Source organism: Drosophila busckii, chromosome 2L, assembly GCF_011750605.1.
Source record: "Drosophila busckii strain San Diego stock center, stock number 13000-0081.31 chromosome 2L, ASM1175060v1, whole genome shotgun sequence".
In the NCBI taxonomy this organism is placed as follows: domain Eukaryota; kingdom Metazoa; phylum Arthropoda; class Insecta; order Diptera; family Drosophilidae; genus Drosophila; species Drosophila busckii.
This window is the reverse complement of record NC_046604.1, coordinates 4,660,553-4,676,056: the sequence shown is the minus strand read 5'-3', so window position 1 is coordinate 4,676,056 and position 15,504 is coordinate 4,660,553. Positions and strand designations below refer to the sequence as shown.

The 15,504-nt window shown below is 41.1% G+C and overlaps 2 protein-coding genes across 2 annotated transcripts; both read right to left on the bottom strand.

Moving 5' to 3' along the window:
* Window positions 1–7,350: 7,350 nt before the first annotated feature.
* LOC108598685 lies at window positions 7,351–9,484 on the bottom strand. Its single transcript, XM_017985410.2, has 2 exons — window positions 8,395–9,484; window positions 7,351–8,320 (listed from the first exon to the last, which is right to left on the bottom strand). The coding sequence occupies exons 1-2, from the start codon at window positions 9,164–9,166 to the stop codon at window positions 7,557–7,559; spliced, it is 1,536 nt and encodes a 511-aa protein (XP_017840899.1). The 5' UTR covers window positions 9,167–9,484; the 3' UTR covers window positions 7,351–7,556.
* Window positions 9,485–12,108: 2,624 nt separating this feature from the next.
* On the bottom strand, window positions 12,109–15,098 carry LOC108594532 (lipase 1). Its single transcript, XM_017979735.2, has 3 exons — window positions 12,885–15,098; window positions 12,673–12,831; window positions 12,109–12,609 (listed from the first exon to the last, which is right to left on the bottom strand). The coding sequence occupies exons 1-3, from the start codon at window positions 13,338–13,340 to the stop codon at window positions 12,226–12,228; spliced, it is 999 nt and encodes a 332-aa protein (XP_017835224.1). The 5' UTR covers window positions 13,341–15,098; the 3' UTR covers window positions 12,109–12,225.
* Window positions 15,099–15,504: the final 406 nt, after the last annotated feature.

Genomic DNA, 15,504 nt, shown 5'->3' with positions numbered 1-15,504 from the left:
TAACTATCATAATTCATTTTTTCACAAATACTGCATTATAAATTATATTTTCAATTATTTTCTATATTTTAATATTATACATTTATATAAAAATTTTTATATATTAGCTACTGCAGCAACATCTAACACTAAACTGCGATCAATGCAGTTTGATTGCAGCTCGCAACTTGTTTGACGCCCACATGCAACCTGCTCTCAATAAGCGCTCTCACTCTCTTAATGTTACGCTCTCTCTCTCTCTCTCTCTCTGTCTGCAAACTATATAGCAATCTATTATATTATCAACTTGCGCGTTTGTTTTGTCTGCTCGCAACGTGAAGTTTGAGCACAAGTGCTGCTGTTGTTTTTTAAGTTACTGCGATTATAATCGCTGAGATTTTATTTTCATTGTGCAGCGCGTGCCAAGCAAGTTTTTTGCCTAAGTCTTTCGTTTTGGCACAGCGCCTGCTTTTCTCACTCCCCAGCGCGTGCTTCGTGTGCCGTTTGCTGTTTGTTGTTTGCTCGTGCCCCGTCAGTCGTTGATACTCATATTGATCGTTGGTTATGCCCGTCTGGCTGTCTTACTGACTCGATTTTTAGTTTTTGGTGTTACGCTTACGTTTGCTGCCAAGGTAATTGCATTTGCACAAACCTCTTCAAGCATGGCACCCCCTTGGCACCGTCTGTCGAAATGCCTGGTTACCTACCACTGACTGACTGACTGACTGACTGCCTCCCCCCCAGCGCATTGGGATTCAGCAACAGTTTTGCTGCTTTTATTTTCATTTGGGATTTCAGACTACAGCTGGTTACGTTACGGAAAAAAATATAAAAAAATGCGAGCAAAATACCAAAATACAAGCAAAAAAAATAAAACAAATGCCATTTGTTGCTCTTCGTTGATTCACTCAATTGTACATTTGTTATGATTGCAGCTCATTTTGTTGATTCAGTTATCAGTCGGCACGTCCACAGACTTGCAACAGCTATCATTGCACAAAGCGAAGCTTGCAACACACGCGGCTGCGACTGCGGCTGCCTCTGACGATTTCCCGGTTACATTGTTATTGTTGTTGCCGCTGCTGCTGCTGCTGGCCTTGGCCAGGCCAATTTGTCAGGGCCGTAGCCGGAGTCTGTGTCTCGCTCAATGACAAGCCGTGTAAGCATTAATCATAAATTCAATAACCATTTTTACATGCATTCTTACAACATCCAAGCTGCGAAAATTGCGCATAGCTTGGCGAAATTAAGTCGCAGCCAAGTGCTCAGACTCAAAATAATCGTTCAAATTGTTGAATCAAAAATTTCTGACAGTTTTATATAATTTCTTTTTACAATTCCATGATAACTGCAATTTTAAAAATTACCAATTCAAAAATATGTATATATATTATATGTAGATTCAAAATCTATTTAAGCTAAAAGATCAACGACCAAAATCCCAAACTGACGATTTATAAATTTGTTGCATTTTTTGCTTTAAACTATTTTGAATTGCGACTAAATTAGATTCTATTTATTAATATTTGAAATGCGAATTTCTTAAATATTTTAATAATTAAGACATTAATGTTTTAAAATGTCTAAGTTGAACAAATATATGGACATAGAAATGTCCATGATCTCTATTTGATAATAATTTAACTAAGAATTGTAAAATCTTCAAACTCTTCTACGCCCATGCATTGCATTAGTCCCAAATGCAACTTATTTTAAAATTTTAATATATTTTAGATTATAAGAAAATATAATGATGATCATTTATATTTTTTCTTAGAATTTGTATATTACCTGTTAGTTGCTTGGGTAATTATCAAAGCTTCATTGCAGTTAAAACAGCATGAGTTGCAACAAAGAAACAAAATAATATAAAACAGTTAATTACAGAATGTTTAAAGTCTTGCATTTGCCATCGATTGAGTGAGAAGCACGTGCTGCGTTCATTTATTGGCCACGGACAGGGTCAACCACTGTGCCAGGCTTGGCAACACCTTTTGCAATTGGCCGTAATTGTTGCAGCTACAAATTGCACTTGCTGCAATTAACTTCGAGTCTGAACTGAAAGCCACAATGCCCTGCATTGTGTTAACAATTAAATAGCTTGGAGCAACTGTTTTAATATGCAAAATGAAGGTTGTTTATAAACATTTTAATAGTAGTAAATTTTTACAGGGTAGCGTTTAACTTAAGTTGCTTATAATGTTAGCCAAAAATTCTTGCAACATTTTACGCAGCAGCGCCAAAACAACAATAACCAAAAAAAATGCCGGCTAATCCAACTTTTGTTGTGGTTGCTTTTGTTTTATTTTTTTTTCGTATTTTTGGGTAAAGCCAAAACTGTGGCAATTTAATGCCACAGCTCAAGGTCAGAAGGCGCAATTTATTTGTAATTTTTGTTGTAGCTGTAAGGCAACTTGTTTTCTTTTTGCTTATTTTGAAGCTTGAGCGCTGAGCGTGACACTGAAATTTGTTGTGAGAGTGAGAGCGGGGGGGAAAGCGCAGGGGCGCAGCTGCGACGAGAGCAGTCAGTTGACTTATTTTTTTCTGCTTTTTTGTTTAGTAAGCATCTCTTGACACGCAGCTGGGGCAACCTTGACAGGATGATGCGGCGAGTTCATTTGCTGACACACATTTTGTTGTATAACTCGATTTGCATGCAAGTGTTTGTTGTAGGCAAACATTTCATACAATAATATAATAATATGCAATGGCAGTTGAGGCGTTTGTTAAGCTCTTAAAGCGCCTTTTAATTGCCGCACTGTGTGCTTGCCACATGCGGCGCCTACACTGGCTACACTCTATCATCAAAGTGGCTGCAACAATTGCGCATGGGCGTCGTCTGCGTAATGCGGTAGCTCGAGCTACGTTGATTAGGCGACGTTTTGAGCAATCGCTGCTTATGTAAAGGAAATATTTTTTTAGAAACTTGCTAGATACTTGGCTACTACTGCACAGAGCGGCATCAATATTTGGTAACAAATTCCAGGCGCATGCCAATTTAATGCCACTTGCAATGCAAACATAAAAACGCGCTCTCGCTCGCGCTCTTAGTCTGCTCAGCTCAGCTCTCTCACTAGTTTCAGATTATATAAGCTACCAGCCTAGCCGGCATCACATTTTTCGTTTTGTGATTCAACCGCAAATGTTTTTCATAGCCAAGCCAAAGAAAAATCTGCTAATGGTTCACTAGGCGACAACGAAAGTGGTTTTGTTGCCATTTTATAGACCGGGCATCATCACTAGCAAATGCAGTTGGGCCAAGCACATAAAAGCTTAAAGACGCGCTGGCTAAAACAACAAAAATTTGGCATTAAATTTAAGATATAAGTATATATAATACTTTGTATAGTGTATTTGCCTTGGCTTTGTTTTAATATTAACAACTTTTTTTTTAATGGCAAAAATTGTTGAATGCTGCTGTTGTTGCTGCTGCAGACAAGAGACAGGAGCTGAGCTGAGCTAAGCTGGCTGAGTGGCTTGGTTTATGTGTTTGGTTTTCTATGCAACAGCAACAGCAACAACAAAATGCGGCACAAGATTTGTCATTCAAAGCAAGCAGCAGCAACAACAAAATGTTGGTAAATGTGTCATGAAGGCGTTGCATGTTTTTTGTTGTTGCGGCTGCTCTGTTCCTGTTTACATTTGTGGCAGTATAAGCAAAACATAAAATACATTGTTTTGTTATTATTTTGTATGCAACCAGTTTCGCTCGATTTGACATATAAACCGAAATAGCATTTTGTTTAACTATGTTTTATTTATATTTGTTACAACTGAATGGCAAAGCAAATTCAATTGTTTGTGTGAACTTTGTGCATAAAAAAATTAACAATTAGCTTTGCAGCCACAGGCTGTAAGTTTAACACGCATTATATATTTACTTTTTATATATTTATTAATTCAGTGCGCTGTATTCTAATTAGTAAATTAATTTGAAATGACTGCCACGAGCTTGCCTAAAATTATAATTAATTATGCGGCATATGCTCATAATTTAAATAAATAATTATATGTATGTCTGGGGCACTTGACAGTCCAAACACGTTTGTCAAAAAACTAAACAAAAAACAAAGCGTAACACGTAACAATTAAAAGCGCTAAAAGCATTTTATATAATAACATATTATATTTATATTTTGAAAACAATTCACACGCTTGGCACCTTTGGGGTGCCAAACACACCTTAACTGTCTAAACTATATGCATTACATATATGTATATATATTATATAGTTATAATTGACAAGCGTTGTTCGTAATAAGTGAAATGTTTATTAGACAAGTTTTGACAGCCAGCGCGGGCATATCGCATAACCCAACGTTAAAATAATAAACTGTATACTTTGCATGCATATAAAAACAATAAACAACTTTATTTTTGTGCGCATATATTTGGCAGTAGCTCTAACAAAACAGCAACAGATTTTTCTGCTGCTCTCTGAAAATTATGGCTGAGTGAATGTTGTGCCAAAATTATGTTAATTATACGAGTGCAGGCTGCAATTTGCCAAAGCGCTCTCAGTATAATGTAACTGCGACTATAAACAGTAATATATATACCATATATAGCTGTAGCTGTAGCTGCGAGCGATGCAAATTTGTGACTGGAGGATGTGTTATGGTTTCGGTTTCGGTTTGGGTTTCTGTTTTGGTTTTGGCTTGCCACGCATAAATTTTCTTATGCCTGAGCGCGCGTCAAGCGACCATTTTGCCAAAATGCCATACAAGTGCCACATATCAAGGGAATTGCTCTATGTGCGAGAAGGCGTGGGCAATTTAGCTGTGGGCGTGGCTGCCACACACACACACACACAACACCCAAACACACCAAAGTTGATAATTAATTTGGTTACACATTGTAAAACAACTCAACGCAGTTTGATGTGGTGGGAAGACAACTTGCTAATTTAATAAATTAATATGAACATTTTGATGTTCAAGGGTGGAGAGTCAAAGTAACATTAGCTTTAAATGCGGTCTGCGGCAGGGATACAGCTAAAAGGAGAATAAGTCATATATTCATTTGAAACTGGTTTAATTTAAATAAATAGGCAAAGCTATTAAAACTTTTGTTAAACTATTTTCGTTTAAGGCTGCACACTAGTATTTATTTTATTTATTTATAGCTATATAATTAGAAGCATGGCAGTTACAACAGAATTTATTCTGTATTCTCGGCTTTGAATCTATATCATAAAATAACTAACATTAATCCAGCTTAGAGCTTTGGGTTTTCTCCATTCTGCAGCAAATGTTAAGTCTGCATAACGCTCTTCTTTCTTTTATTTTTTAAAGCATTTAATGTTAAATATTTATCATAATTAATTTACACTTATTTTTGTGTTGATTTAATATAAATATATTTAAAATATTCGGCAGCTTTCACATAATTCATGTTGATAAAAAAATCTGAATGGCAGAAAATAAAATTTGTTTCATATATTGAAAATTAAGTCAGGACTTTCATAGGCAATATAAACAATCGCTAATAAGAATTAACTTTATTTAAAAAATTTTTATATTTTTATTAACAGCTTGTAATGTAAAATTATAAGCAATCTAAGAGTCAGACATGGTTATCAAACTATTCAAAAGCTCTACAATTAAATTATTATTCAAATAAGAAATTCTAGATTTAATTTTTCAATTATTCGTTGTATTATTTAACAAAGTTAATTGAAAAGAGCTTTGAGGCGAAATGTCTATAAGTTAAATGCGCTAATGAAATGACTGTGGATTAAAGACATGAATGAATTTAAATAAACGCTCATATTGACTAGCACAAATGTATAAAAAAATAAAGCATTTCAAATAAATTGCCCAAAAATAAAATAAAATTGAATATTTTTATATACTTTTATGTCTGTGTCTTAAGCTCTTTTGACTGATGCCTGCATTGAGTGAACATTATGCTGGTCACATGCGTTGATATCCGACAATGAGCATATCATTAACTATATCAATGATAAAATGCCATTTCTCTGGCTATTTATATTTATATTGCGACATTTTACTTTTTACTGACAGTGCTCCTTTATTGTTATTGCTGCTGCTGTTGTTGTTGTTGCCTGTTTATACATTTCCTGGCTGCATAACAGAGCAACAACAATGGCGTCAAATGTTTTACAGCAGATAAGAAGTTTAATTTATGCGAAAACATGTTTTGAGCTTTCGCCCCGAACAGAAGCGACAACCAGACACGGTCAAAGATAACACACACATACACACAGATGCAGGCAGGACTCGCTGCAATGCAATTCAATGCAGCTACAGCAGCAGCAGCTGGAATAGGCTGGTCGTCACGCCCACAATTTCACACGCTCAGCTAACGCTATTGACCTTCAATAACAACAACAAGCAGCAGAGTCGATTTTTTTTTCTTCACACTCGCCATAAATTGCTGCAGTTGCTTCCGCTTTTTGTGGCTTGTCCTGCTGGCTGTTGTTACTACGATTTATTTATTTATTTAATGCTCATGTTTTGTCTAGACACCGCCTGACTGACATTGGGCCACACTAATGTGAGCGAGCGGGGGTTGTCTACTGACTACTGATATTTGCCCAGCGATAACTCCTTTTTTATGGTGCATTTGTATTGTCTGCCTGGCGACGAATCCTGCGCAGATTTTATGCGATTCCCGTCTGGGCTGGCTGGCTGGCTGGCGGGCAAATGCGCAAATTGCAAATGTTAAATGGCAAATGGCAGACGCCAGTGTCGGTTTCAGTTTCTCTGGCGCAACGTGTCTCTGCATAAGCAGTTGGGCAATTAAAAACAAAGAGCTGAGAACATGCATAGCCTTGTCTGCTCTGCTACAAGCGCCGCCGCATCATTAATTAAACCCAAAGTGTTTGAGTGGCTCACCACCACCACCACCTGGCGTTAGCAAACTCATTATATTGCAGTTTTAATCAAAATTTAAACAGCGGTGTAATCAAGTTTACGGTTTTCAATTACAAGCAACATGCTGGCAACATTAGCTTAGCAAGTTGCTAAATATAATTATTAAATTAAAATTTATATATATAATTCCAAAAAACATTCAAAAAGAATAAGCTTAAATAAAAAAGCTGCACCAATTGGGTATCACTTGAGTATTTCCAAGTGTATCAACATTGTAGTTGGCAACATGTGCTTAGCAACATTTGTTGCTGCAAGTTTGTGCTGCAGCCTTAGCGTATGCAATGCATTTTGTGTTTGTGTATTTATTCGGCTTAATTTGAAGCCAATACTTAAACTATTATTATATTATTTATCAATTATAAAAAAAAAATGTTGTTTTTCTAGATTATTAATACTTAAAGCGACTGTGTCTCTTTAACTTTTATGTTTAATGCTGTTTTGTTTTTTTGCTGTGCATCTAATCTTTGTTGATTAGACACAATACGTATATTTATATATAATATAGAATACACATAGCTATACTCTGAAGACTATGACTATTATAAAACATATATGAAAAAGAAAACGTTACATGCTGGACTGGTTCAAAAATAAATTGCTAATAATACGGCGCAGCACACGGCCCGTACTGGGGACTGGAGGAACTGGAGCGAGACTTGGTGGGAGACCTGAGCGACTTCACGACATATACCCCGCCGCCTGTTGTGTGAGACGCCCCAGTCGCTTATTGTGCACGCGCCCCGCCTCGTGTTGTTTCACCGACTTCAAATGATTCAACGTTATGTTGCACACCTCGCAATAGAAGGCGGCATTCAGATCGCTAAGCCTGCGCACATCCTGCGTGGCCGCCACAGCGCCCAAATAGTAACCCGCCGGATTCAGCGGCTCCAGCAAGCCGTGCGACGTAACGCGATATACATAGCTGCCATCGTAGGGACCACACGGCGTATGCGGCAAAGCGGAGCGCTCACGCTTGCGATGCCGCAGGCCCGCCCTATGCAGCGACAGCTGCGACTCCGAGGTGACAATAACGTCGCACAGCTGGCACATCAGCCACTTGTCATTGGTGCGCACCCAGCGGCCACTGCGATCGTAGTAGCCCTCACCATTGGGCTGTATGACTTGCCGCTCCACCAGCCGATGGCGTCGTCCGCAGAAATGCTGACGCGCATGCACCACCGAGGTGAGCTTCAGATCGCACAGATCACAGTGGAGCACAGCGGGCCCAGTGCTGCGCAAATGCCGCATCATCTTATCCGACAATTGGTCCTTGACGAAGCTGCAGCGGATGAGCCAGCTGTCCACACGCCGCAGATGCGCACGCGACAAATAATGATCCAAAGCATTACGCATGGTGCGCATCGTGGTGTGGCAAAGGGAGCAAGACTCCCAGGCAAACAGCGCCTGCAGCTCCAGTGGCAGCTGCGTCGAGTCCAACGATTCTGCAAGGCAAAGCTGTTAAAGCGAAAGAGACAGAGCGAAAGACAGAGCGAGCGAGCGAGCGACGGCGACTCACCTTTAAGAATGCGTTCGTATTTCTGCTGCTCCAGCTGTTGGGCCTGCTGCTGTTGCCGCTGGGCGAGCTCACGCTGCAGCAGCAAGTATTCACTATAGTCTGCCACTTGTGGCAGATGCGCTTGCCAATTGCTTAGCCGCTCTCTGTGCGCCGCCACCATTAGCTGCTGCTCCGCTGACTGCTTCAAGCTGATGCGTGGTGGCCCAACTGCCGCCTGCTGCGTGCTCGCTTGTCTTTTGTGTCTTGTGGCTGGCTTGCTGTTGGCCCAGAGCACCTGGTGGGCCAGCGGACTGGGCTGCTGTTGATGCAGCACTGCCATAAAGTGATCCCGCGTTGCCTTTTTGGCGGCAATGGCAGACGGCATGTAATTTAATGTGGTAATAGCCTCCTGCTGGGACTGACGATGGTGCACAAAGTGCAGCGACTCCTGCATCATAACCAACTGTGGCAGCTCCGCAGCTGGAGCAAGTGGCTCGTGATGCAGCAGACAGGGCAAGTTCAAAAATTGGCTAAGCGCACGCGCCTCGTCTGCATGGATTTGCTGCTGATTGTTGCGATCCTGTGCGCTGGGCCACAGATTCACCTGATAGCGATAGACAATGTCCTCGTCGGGACGCCGCACCTCGACCAGCACAGGCAGATGACCCGTCTGGGTGCGTGGCTTGGGCAGCGCAATGGCCAGCTGACTTATGTTCCGGGCACACTGCAGCGCGATTCGCTCATGCACGGAAGGCGCGCCGCGTTGATTCATTGGCAAGTGGCGTGCTAACATCCTGACTAACGATTCTTGTTTGCTTCTCTTGTTGGCTGGTTCTACCTTGGCGTAGGTTATGTTTTTATCTGGGGGGGGGAGGGCAAGTTGTTCACGCCTTACATAGAAAATAGAGCACTTGGTTTGTTGTCGTCTTATCGGGCTAGTTTTTCATACACTCTTGGGCCGCGTGAGAATTCTTCGACCGCTTAACATTTAACAATACATTTGAATTTGTTGGACTTGGTGTTTAAAATGTGTGAAAAGTTTATCCACCAATCGAAAAATACATAATAAAACACAACTGAGTATAGTTTTCTCAAAGCTATCTCAGTCTCCACTAAACTAAACTAAAATCACAGCACTCCGAACGCAAAAAGCAAACTTGACAGCTGCAGCACGAAGCAAACATCGATAGCATCGATAGCAAACTAACACTAAATGCAATCGTAGAATAATAAATAAAATAAAATAAAATATATCATACAGAACTACGGAGTGGTATAATTAATTGATGCGCACAATTGATGACCAAAGTATATACTAGCGATAGCTTCTGCTAGTTTCAATGATAGAAATGAGCAACAATCAATCAATATCAATATTTATAAGTAACAAATGCTTAATCAGATGGTTGTGAAATTGGCTATAATAATTAATTATATATAATTATTATAATCTCAAAACTTCGACGATTTAGTTGTGGGTCATTGCTTCACCTACGTTTTGTTTATAATTTAATTGTGTTAATTATTATACATTGAAAAAGTGTGACTTTTGTATAGAATATTTTTATAACAATAGACATTTAAACAGTCATATTAGCATTTAATACTTTTATAAAGAAAACATAGACTCTTATAAAAAACGCTTGCCCAATGAAACAATTTTATGTTGATAAATATTGTAAAACAGTTAAATGAAGAATGCTACAGAACTCATAGAGATACCTTTGATTTGAAAGCAATTTTAGTTCTGAATTATTAAATTATTATTTTATTTAATATTAGTATACTCTTTTATTAATAAGCACTTCATGAATAGGCAAGGGCCGCATTTACTAAAAGTGTAATATATATAATGATATAATATAAAGATTTGTTAGCTTCATACAACTCTTCTTTTTCATGGAAATTTAAACTAGATATTTAATTTTATAACATTTATATGTATATGTTTATATATTTAAGAAAGTTTTAATGAGCTGCAGCCAATTTTAGATTTAGCCAATTAAAAAGCAACAATATTAAGCAAGCAAGATAATATTTTTAAATATAAATGTTATTATAAATATATTTAAACTCTCTTAATAATCGGCTGCTTGTTTTATTTTAAAATTCAGACTTGCTTTAAAATTGTAAACTAAAATGCAAAGCATTTGGCTCTTTAAGGATTTCAGGCTGCTTTTGTCTTGTGATTTATCCAAAGCTGTTTACAGCTCGGCTTTCATTATTCAGGCTGCCATAATTTAGCAGCATTTCAATTGTAAAGCACTGCGCCTTCAAGGACACAACATTTATAAATGTCAAGCCAAGGCAAATGTGTCGCAGCCCCTGGAGGACTAAGCATAGCGGAAATACAGCAATGAGGCAAAGCTTGAAGCGCCAGCAACAAACTGCTTTATACAGCATGAGTGTGTGTACACACACACACACACACACACACACACACACACACATATGTAAGTGTATATGTAAGAGAACTGACTGCAGCATTAAAATAATGTTTAGCGCGTGATTTTGGGGGCGACAGTTTGTGCTTGAGGCATCTTTTGGCATCAATTGTCAGCGCTTAGCTGCCGGCCAAGTTTATCGAGGCACACAGGTGCGCTCTAACAGGGTGTGGAGGTGTGTGGGGGGCTAGCAACATCAATAACACTAATGGGAAAAGGATAAAGATAAGCATTAAATAACACACGTACGCCAAGCATTTTGAGGCTTATGCTACGAGAAGCGCGTGACGTTGATAGCCCCACACACACACACACTCACTGACTGCCAAAATGTTTGCCCTGCGGACTCGGCTATGTATGCGTGGGCGTGGCAGGTGCGTACGTGCCAGCTGTTAAGCGCCACCTTGCTTCAAATTCAGCTTTCAGTTTTGTTAGCATGGCGCATTTTTCACATTTTCCGTGTTTCCGCTTCCGCCATTGTCTTTTGATTCGCCATGTGTGCGCCTCGAGCCTCAAATTGTGTCACACACGTGAGCAATTTAAAGTCAGCCATCCAACATCCTTGCAACATTTCCAATTGTAAACTTAATTAAAGCGCAACGTCTTGCGGCAGCAACTACCTTCAAATTTATAAAACACACACACACACATACATATGCAAATGTTCGCACATTGATTGCCACAAGGCATCGAAGCAAATGAGTCGCAAGCTTAACTAATAACATATGAAAATGAAGCAAAATGTATGGCAAGCCTTACCTTTATAAAATATAAATTAAATAATTTGCCTACCTAAAGTAAATAGCTATAGCTTTAAAGATATATTTTTGTTTTATTGTTCATTGAAACAGAAATAAAATTATAAACGCAAAGCGATGAAACAAAAGTTTGTCTGATCTTAGTTTACTCTAATAAAAAAAAGAGGAGAGCCTATAGGTAATCAGGTAAATTTAAGCACAAGCCCCGACCTATATTCAAATTCATCTAACTGAACTGCAATTAAAATAACTTTTATACCTTAACTGTGGGCAAGTGTACAGACATCAAAAAATAAATTGTATCCAAACTGAAAACTGTGACTATACAGAATTTTCTTTTAATTTTTATATACGATTTTATATCAGCTACTTTTGAGTCCATAACATTTTTATTGTAGTGCAGTGTAATCTGAACATTTCAACAAGTTAGTTGTTAGGTTGTAAAATTTTCTGTTTTAATTTTTCCTTGTTTTCATTTCTCTTTTAAGACAGATGTTTTTCAGACAATGAAATTTCTGTAAGTAGTTTTATTAAAATATGCATTTAGTTTTTTTAAAATATACCCATAACCGCTTTAAATATGTTATACAAGTTTACATTTCAAAATATGCTAATTTACCCACCACCAGTTAGTAATTCGCCTTTTAGCCTCATACTATTCTTTGCGTCGTGAGCTTTACGATACGCCTGTAGACCAATTTTCGAACATTCTTTGATATAGTGAAATCATAATGGCTGAAGTCGCGATGTTCGATCATGTGCGTGTCGATAACGCGTGGCAGGCGTAGTCGTAGATTCTCCACATCGTTCCTCGTTGCCATCCAATCGTGTTGGCTGTGCTGCAGGGCGACCTTACAGGTGACTCGGGACAGATTGTATTGCGGTGCCTGCGGGTTCTGGTAGACAATTTGGTTCACCATTCTGCCTTGATCGAAGCGATGGAAACCGCTGGTTTTGATTTGCTGAGCGTAATGATAGATCTGCATGCTGGAGGCGCCCTGCGAGGCATGTCCCACCACCAGAGGCGTGAGTGTCTAGAAGCAGAAGTTATGACTGAGGAAGGGTATTTTGTACGTGATTTCGGTGTGTCTGCTTACAGAGTTCAGTTGACTCCAGCCAAAGCCGCAGGTGACAAAGTCAAACATGGCACAAATCTCACTGTTCGCCACAGTGACAGAGCAAATATGATCACGGAACTGCGTTATCAAGGTGTTTGACTTGGCGATTTCAAAACCTCCCAAAAGATTAACAAGCACCTGCAAAATGAAAATGAATTAAACGTGGCAGTTGCAGTTGAAGCTTAACTTACTTGATATGAACCACTGAAGACGGAGAGGAAACGCAACACGGGACTCTCGCTATTTTGCATGTAGACCGTTGGGGATAGAGCCTGCATGAGATCAAATTTCTCGGCATAACCAGGCACCTCGCTGCAGAGCACAAAGAAGGCTGTGCTGCCCTGTGAGTGTCCAATGTATTGCATCTTGGGCTGTTTGGTGACGCTCAGAATTAGATCAACGGCCCCGGGCAGATCGTAGATGCCTATTTCATGAAAAGAGAATTTCCAGTAATCCTTCTGATTGATGTTGGGATTTTTGTGCGCCTTTGAATACAAATTGCCACGCGTGTTTAGCATCCAGACATCGTAACCCTGCTCGAATAGTATGTACGCCAGACCATTGTTGGGACCCATCTGGACCCAAGTAGCCGTGCTGGCCATAAAGCCATGGACCAGCAGTATGGGATATCCACCTAGACGTGGCATGCGATGTAGACACAGCACGTAGCCATCCTTGGTGGTGACGAAATGCGTCTCCACAGGATAACCATATTTAATTATCAACTCTGTCGTTCTCAGCTTCGCGTCGGCTATAACGTTGACCAGTGAGCCCCATTCACCAATAAGCGTCTCATTTCGTATCCAGGCACCACCATTGCAGGCACCACCTGGGCAACGAGGTCTCAAAGTTGAAATATGAGGATCATACACGGATGTTGTTGGCCAAGGTGGTTGGGTAGCTATATCCCAACCAGGTTGTGTTGGCCAAGATGGGTCAGAAGCCCCAGAAGGCCAAGTTACTTCAGATGGATTATAAGATCCAGTACCCCAGCTTGGAGTTCCAAATCTGTCATCACGGGCATTTGTCCAAGTTGGATTAATAGGTGGCCAAGTTATATCAGTTCCGGTTCCCACGCCTGGACTTGGAGGTCTATTACCATCAATACCTGACTGAGTTGGATTAATAGGTGGCCAATTTAATCCAGTATTATCTCCCCAGCCTGGACTTGGAGGATTATTACCATCAATACTTGACACAGTTGCATTAATAGGTGGCCAAGTTAATCCAGTATTATCTCCCCAGCCGGAACTTGGAGGTCTATTACCATCAATACCTGACTGAGTTGGATTAATAGGTGGCCAAGTTAATCCAGTATTATCTCCCCAGCCTGGACTTGGAGGATTATTACCATCAATACTTGACACAGTTGCATTAATAGGTGGCCAAGTTAATCCAGTATTATCTCCCCAGCCTGAACTTGGAGGTCTATTACCGTCAAGACTTGACACAGTTGCATTAATAGGTGGCCAAGTTAATCCAGTATTATCTCCCCAGCCTGGACTTGGAGGATTATTACCATCAATACTTGACACAGTTGGATTAATAGGTGGCCAAGCTAATCCAGTATTATCTCCCCAGCCTGAACTTGGAGGTCTATTACTATTCAAGTCTGAAGCTGAGGCTTGCCCTGGACCTCCTTGATCTGTGGCAGCCCACCCACCATTTGGGCAAGGGGGTCCTAGACCGGGGCGCCACACTGGCTCGCAACGTGGGTTAGTTCCCAACCCAACAACTGAGCCTGATGGAGTTGTGGATTGCCAAGAGCCTGAAAGTGAGGCTTGCCCTGGGTCTCCTTGATCAGTGACAGCCCACCCACCATTTGGGCAAAGGGGTCCTAGACCGGGGCGCCACACTAGCTCGCAACGTGGGTTAGTTCCCAACCCACCAACTGAGCTTGATGGAGTTGTAGATTGCCAAGAGCCTGAAAGTGAGGCTTGCCCTGGGTCTCCTTGATCTGTGACAGCCCACCCACCATTTGGGCAAGGGGGTCCTAGACCGGGGCGCCACACTGGCTCGCAACGTGGGTTAGTTCCCAACCCAACAACTGAGCCTGATGGAGTTGTGGATTGCCAAGAGCCTGAAAGTGAGGCTTGCCCTGGGTCTCCTTGATCAGTGACAGCCCACCCACCATTTGGGCAAAGGGGTCCTAGACCGGGGCGCCACACTAGCTCGCAACGTGGGGTAGTTCCCAACCCACCAACTGAGCTTGATGGAGTTGTAGATTGCCAAGAGCCTGAAAGTGAGGCTTGCCCTGGGTCTCCTTGATCTGTGACAGCCCACCCACCATTTGGGCAAGGGAGTCCTAGACCGGGGCGCCACACTGGCTCGCAACGTGGGTTAGTTCCCAACCCAACAACTGAGCCTGATGGAGTTGTGGATTGCCAAGAGCCTGAAAGTGAGGGCTTGCCCTGGGTCTCCTTGATCAGTGACAGCCCACCCACCATTTGGGCAAGGGGGTCCTAGACCGGGGCGCCACACTAGCTCGCAACGTGGGTTTAGTTCCCAACCCACCAACTGAGCTTGATGGAGTTGTAGATTGCCAAGAGCCTGAAAGTGAGGCTTGCCCTGGGTCTCCTTGATCTGTGACAGCCCACCCACCATTTGGGCAAGGGGGTCCTAGACCGGGGCGCCACACTGGCTCGCAACGTGGGTTAGTTCCCAACCCACCAACTGATCCTGATGGAGTTGTGGATTGCCAAGAGCCTGAAAGTGAGGTTTGCCCTGGGTCTCCTTGATCTGTGACAGCCCACCCACCATTTGGGCAAGGGGATCCTAGACCGGGGCGCCACACTGGCTCGCAACGTGGGT

Coding starts and splice junctions, on each gene's coding strand:
- LOC108598685 (XM_017985410.2), bottom strand. CDS start 9,166: ATGTTAGCACGCCACTTGCCAATGAATCAACGCGGCGCGCCTTCCGTG. Junction 8,321..8,394: donor ATACGAACGCATTCTTAAAG/GTGAGTCGCCGT, acceptor TTTGCCTTGCAG/AATCGTTGGACTCGACGCAG.
- LOC108594532 (XM_017979735.2), bottom strand. CDS start 13,340: ATGCCACGTCTAGGTGGATATCCCATACTGCTGGTCCATGGCTTTATG. Junction 12,832..12,884: donor TCTTCAGTGGTTCATATCAA/GTAAGTTAAGCT, acceptor TTCATTTTGCAG/GTGCTTGTTAATCTTTTGGG. Junction 12,610..12,672: donor GCTGGAGTCAACTGAACTCT/GTAAGCAGACAC, acceptor TTCTGCTTCTAG/ACACTCACGCCTCTGGTGGT.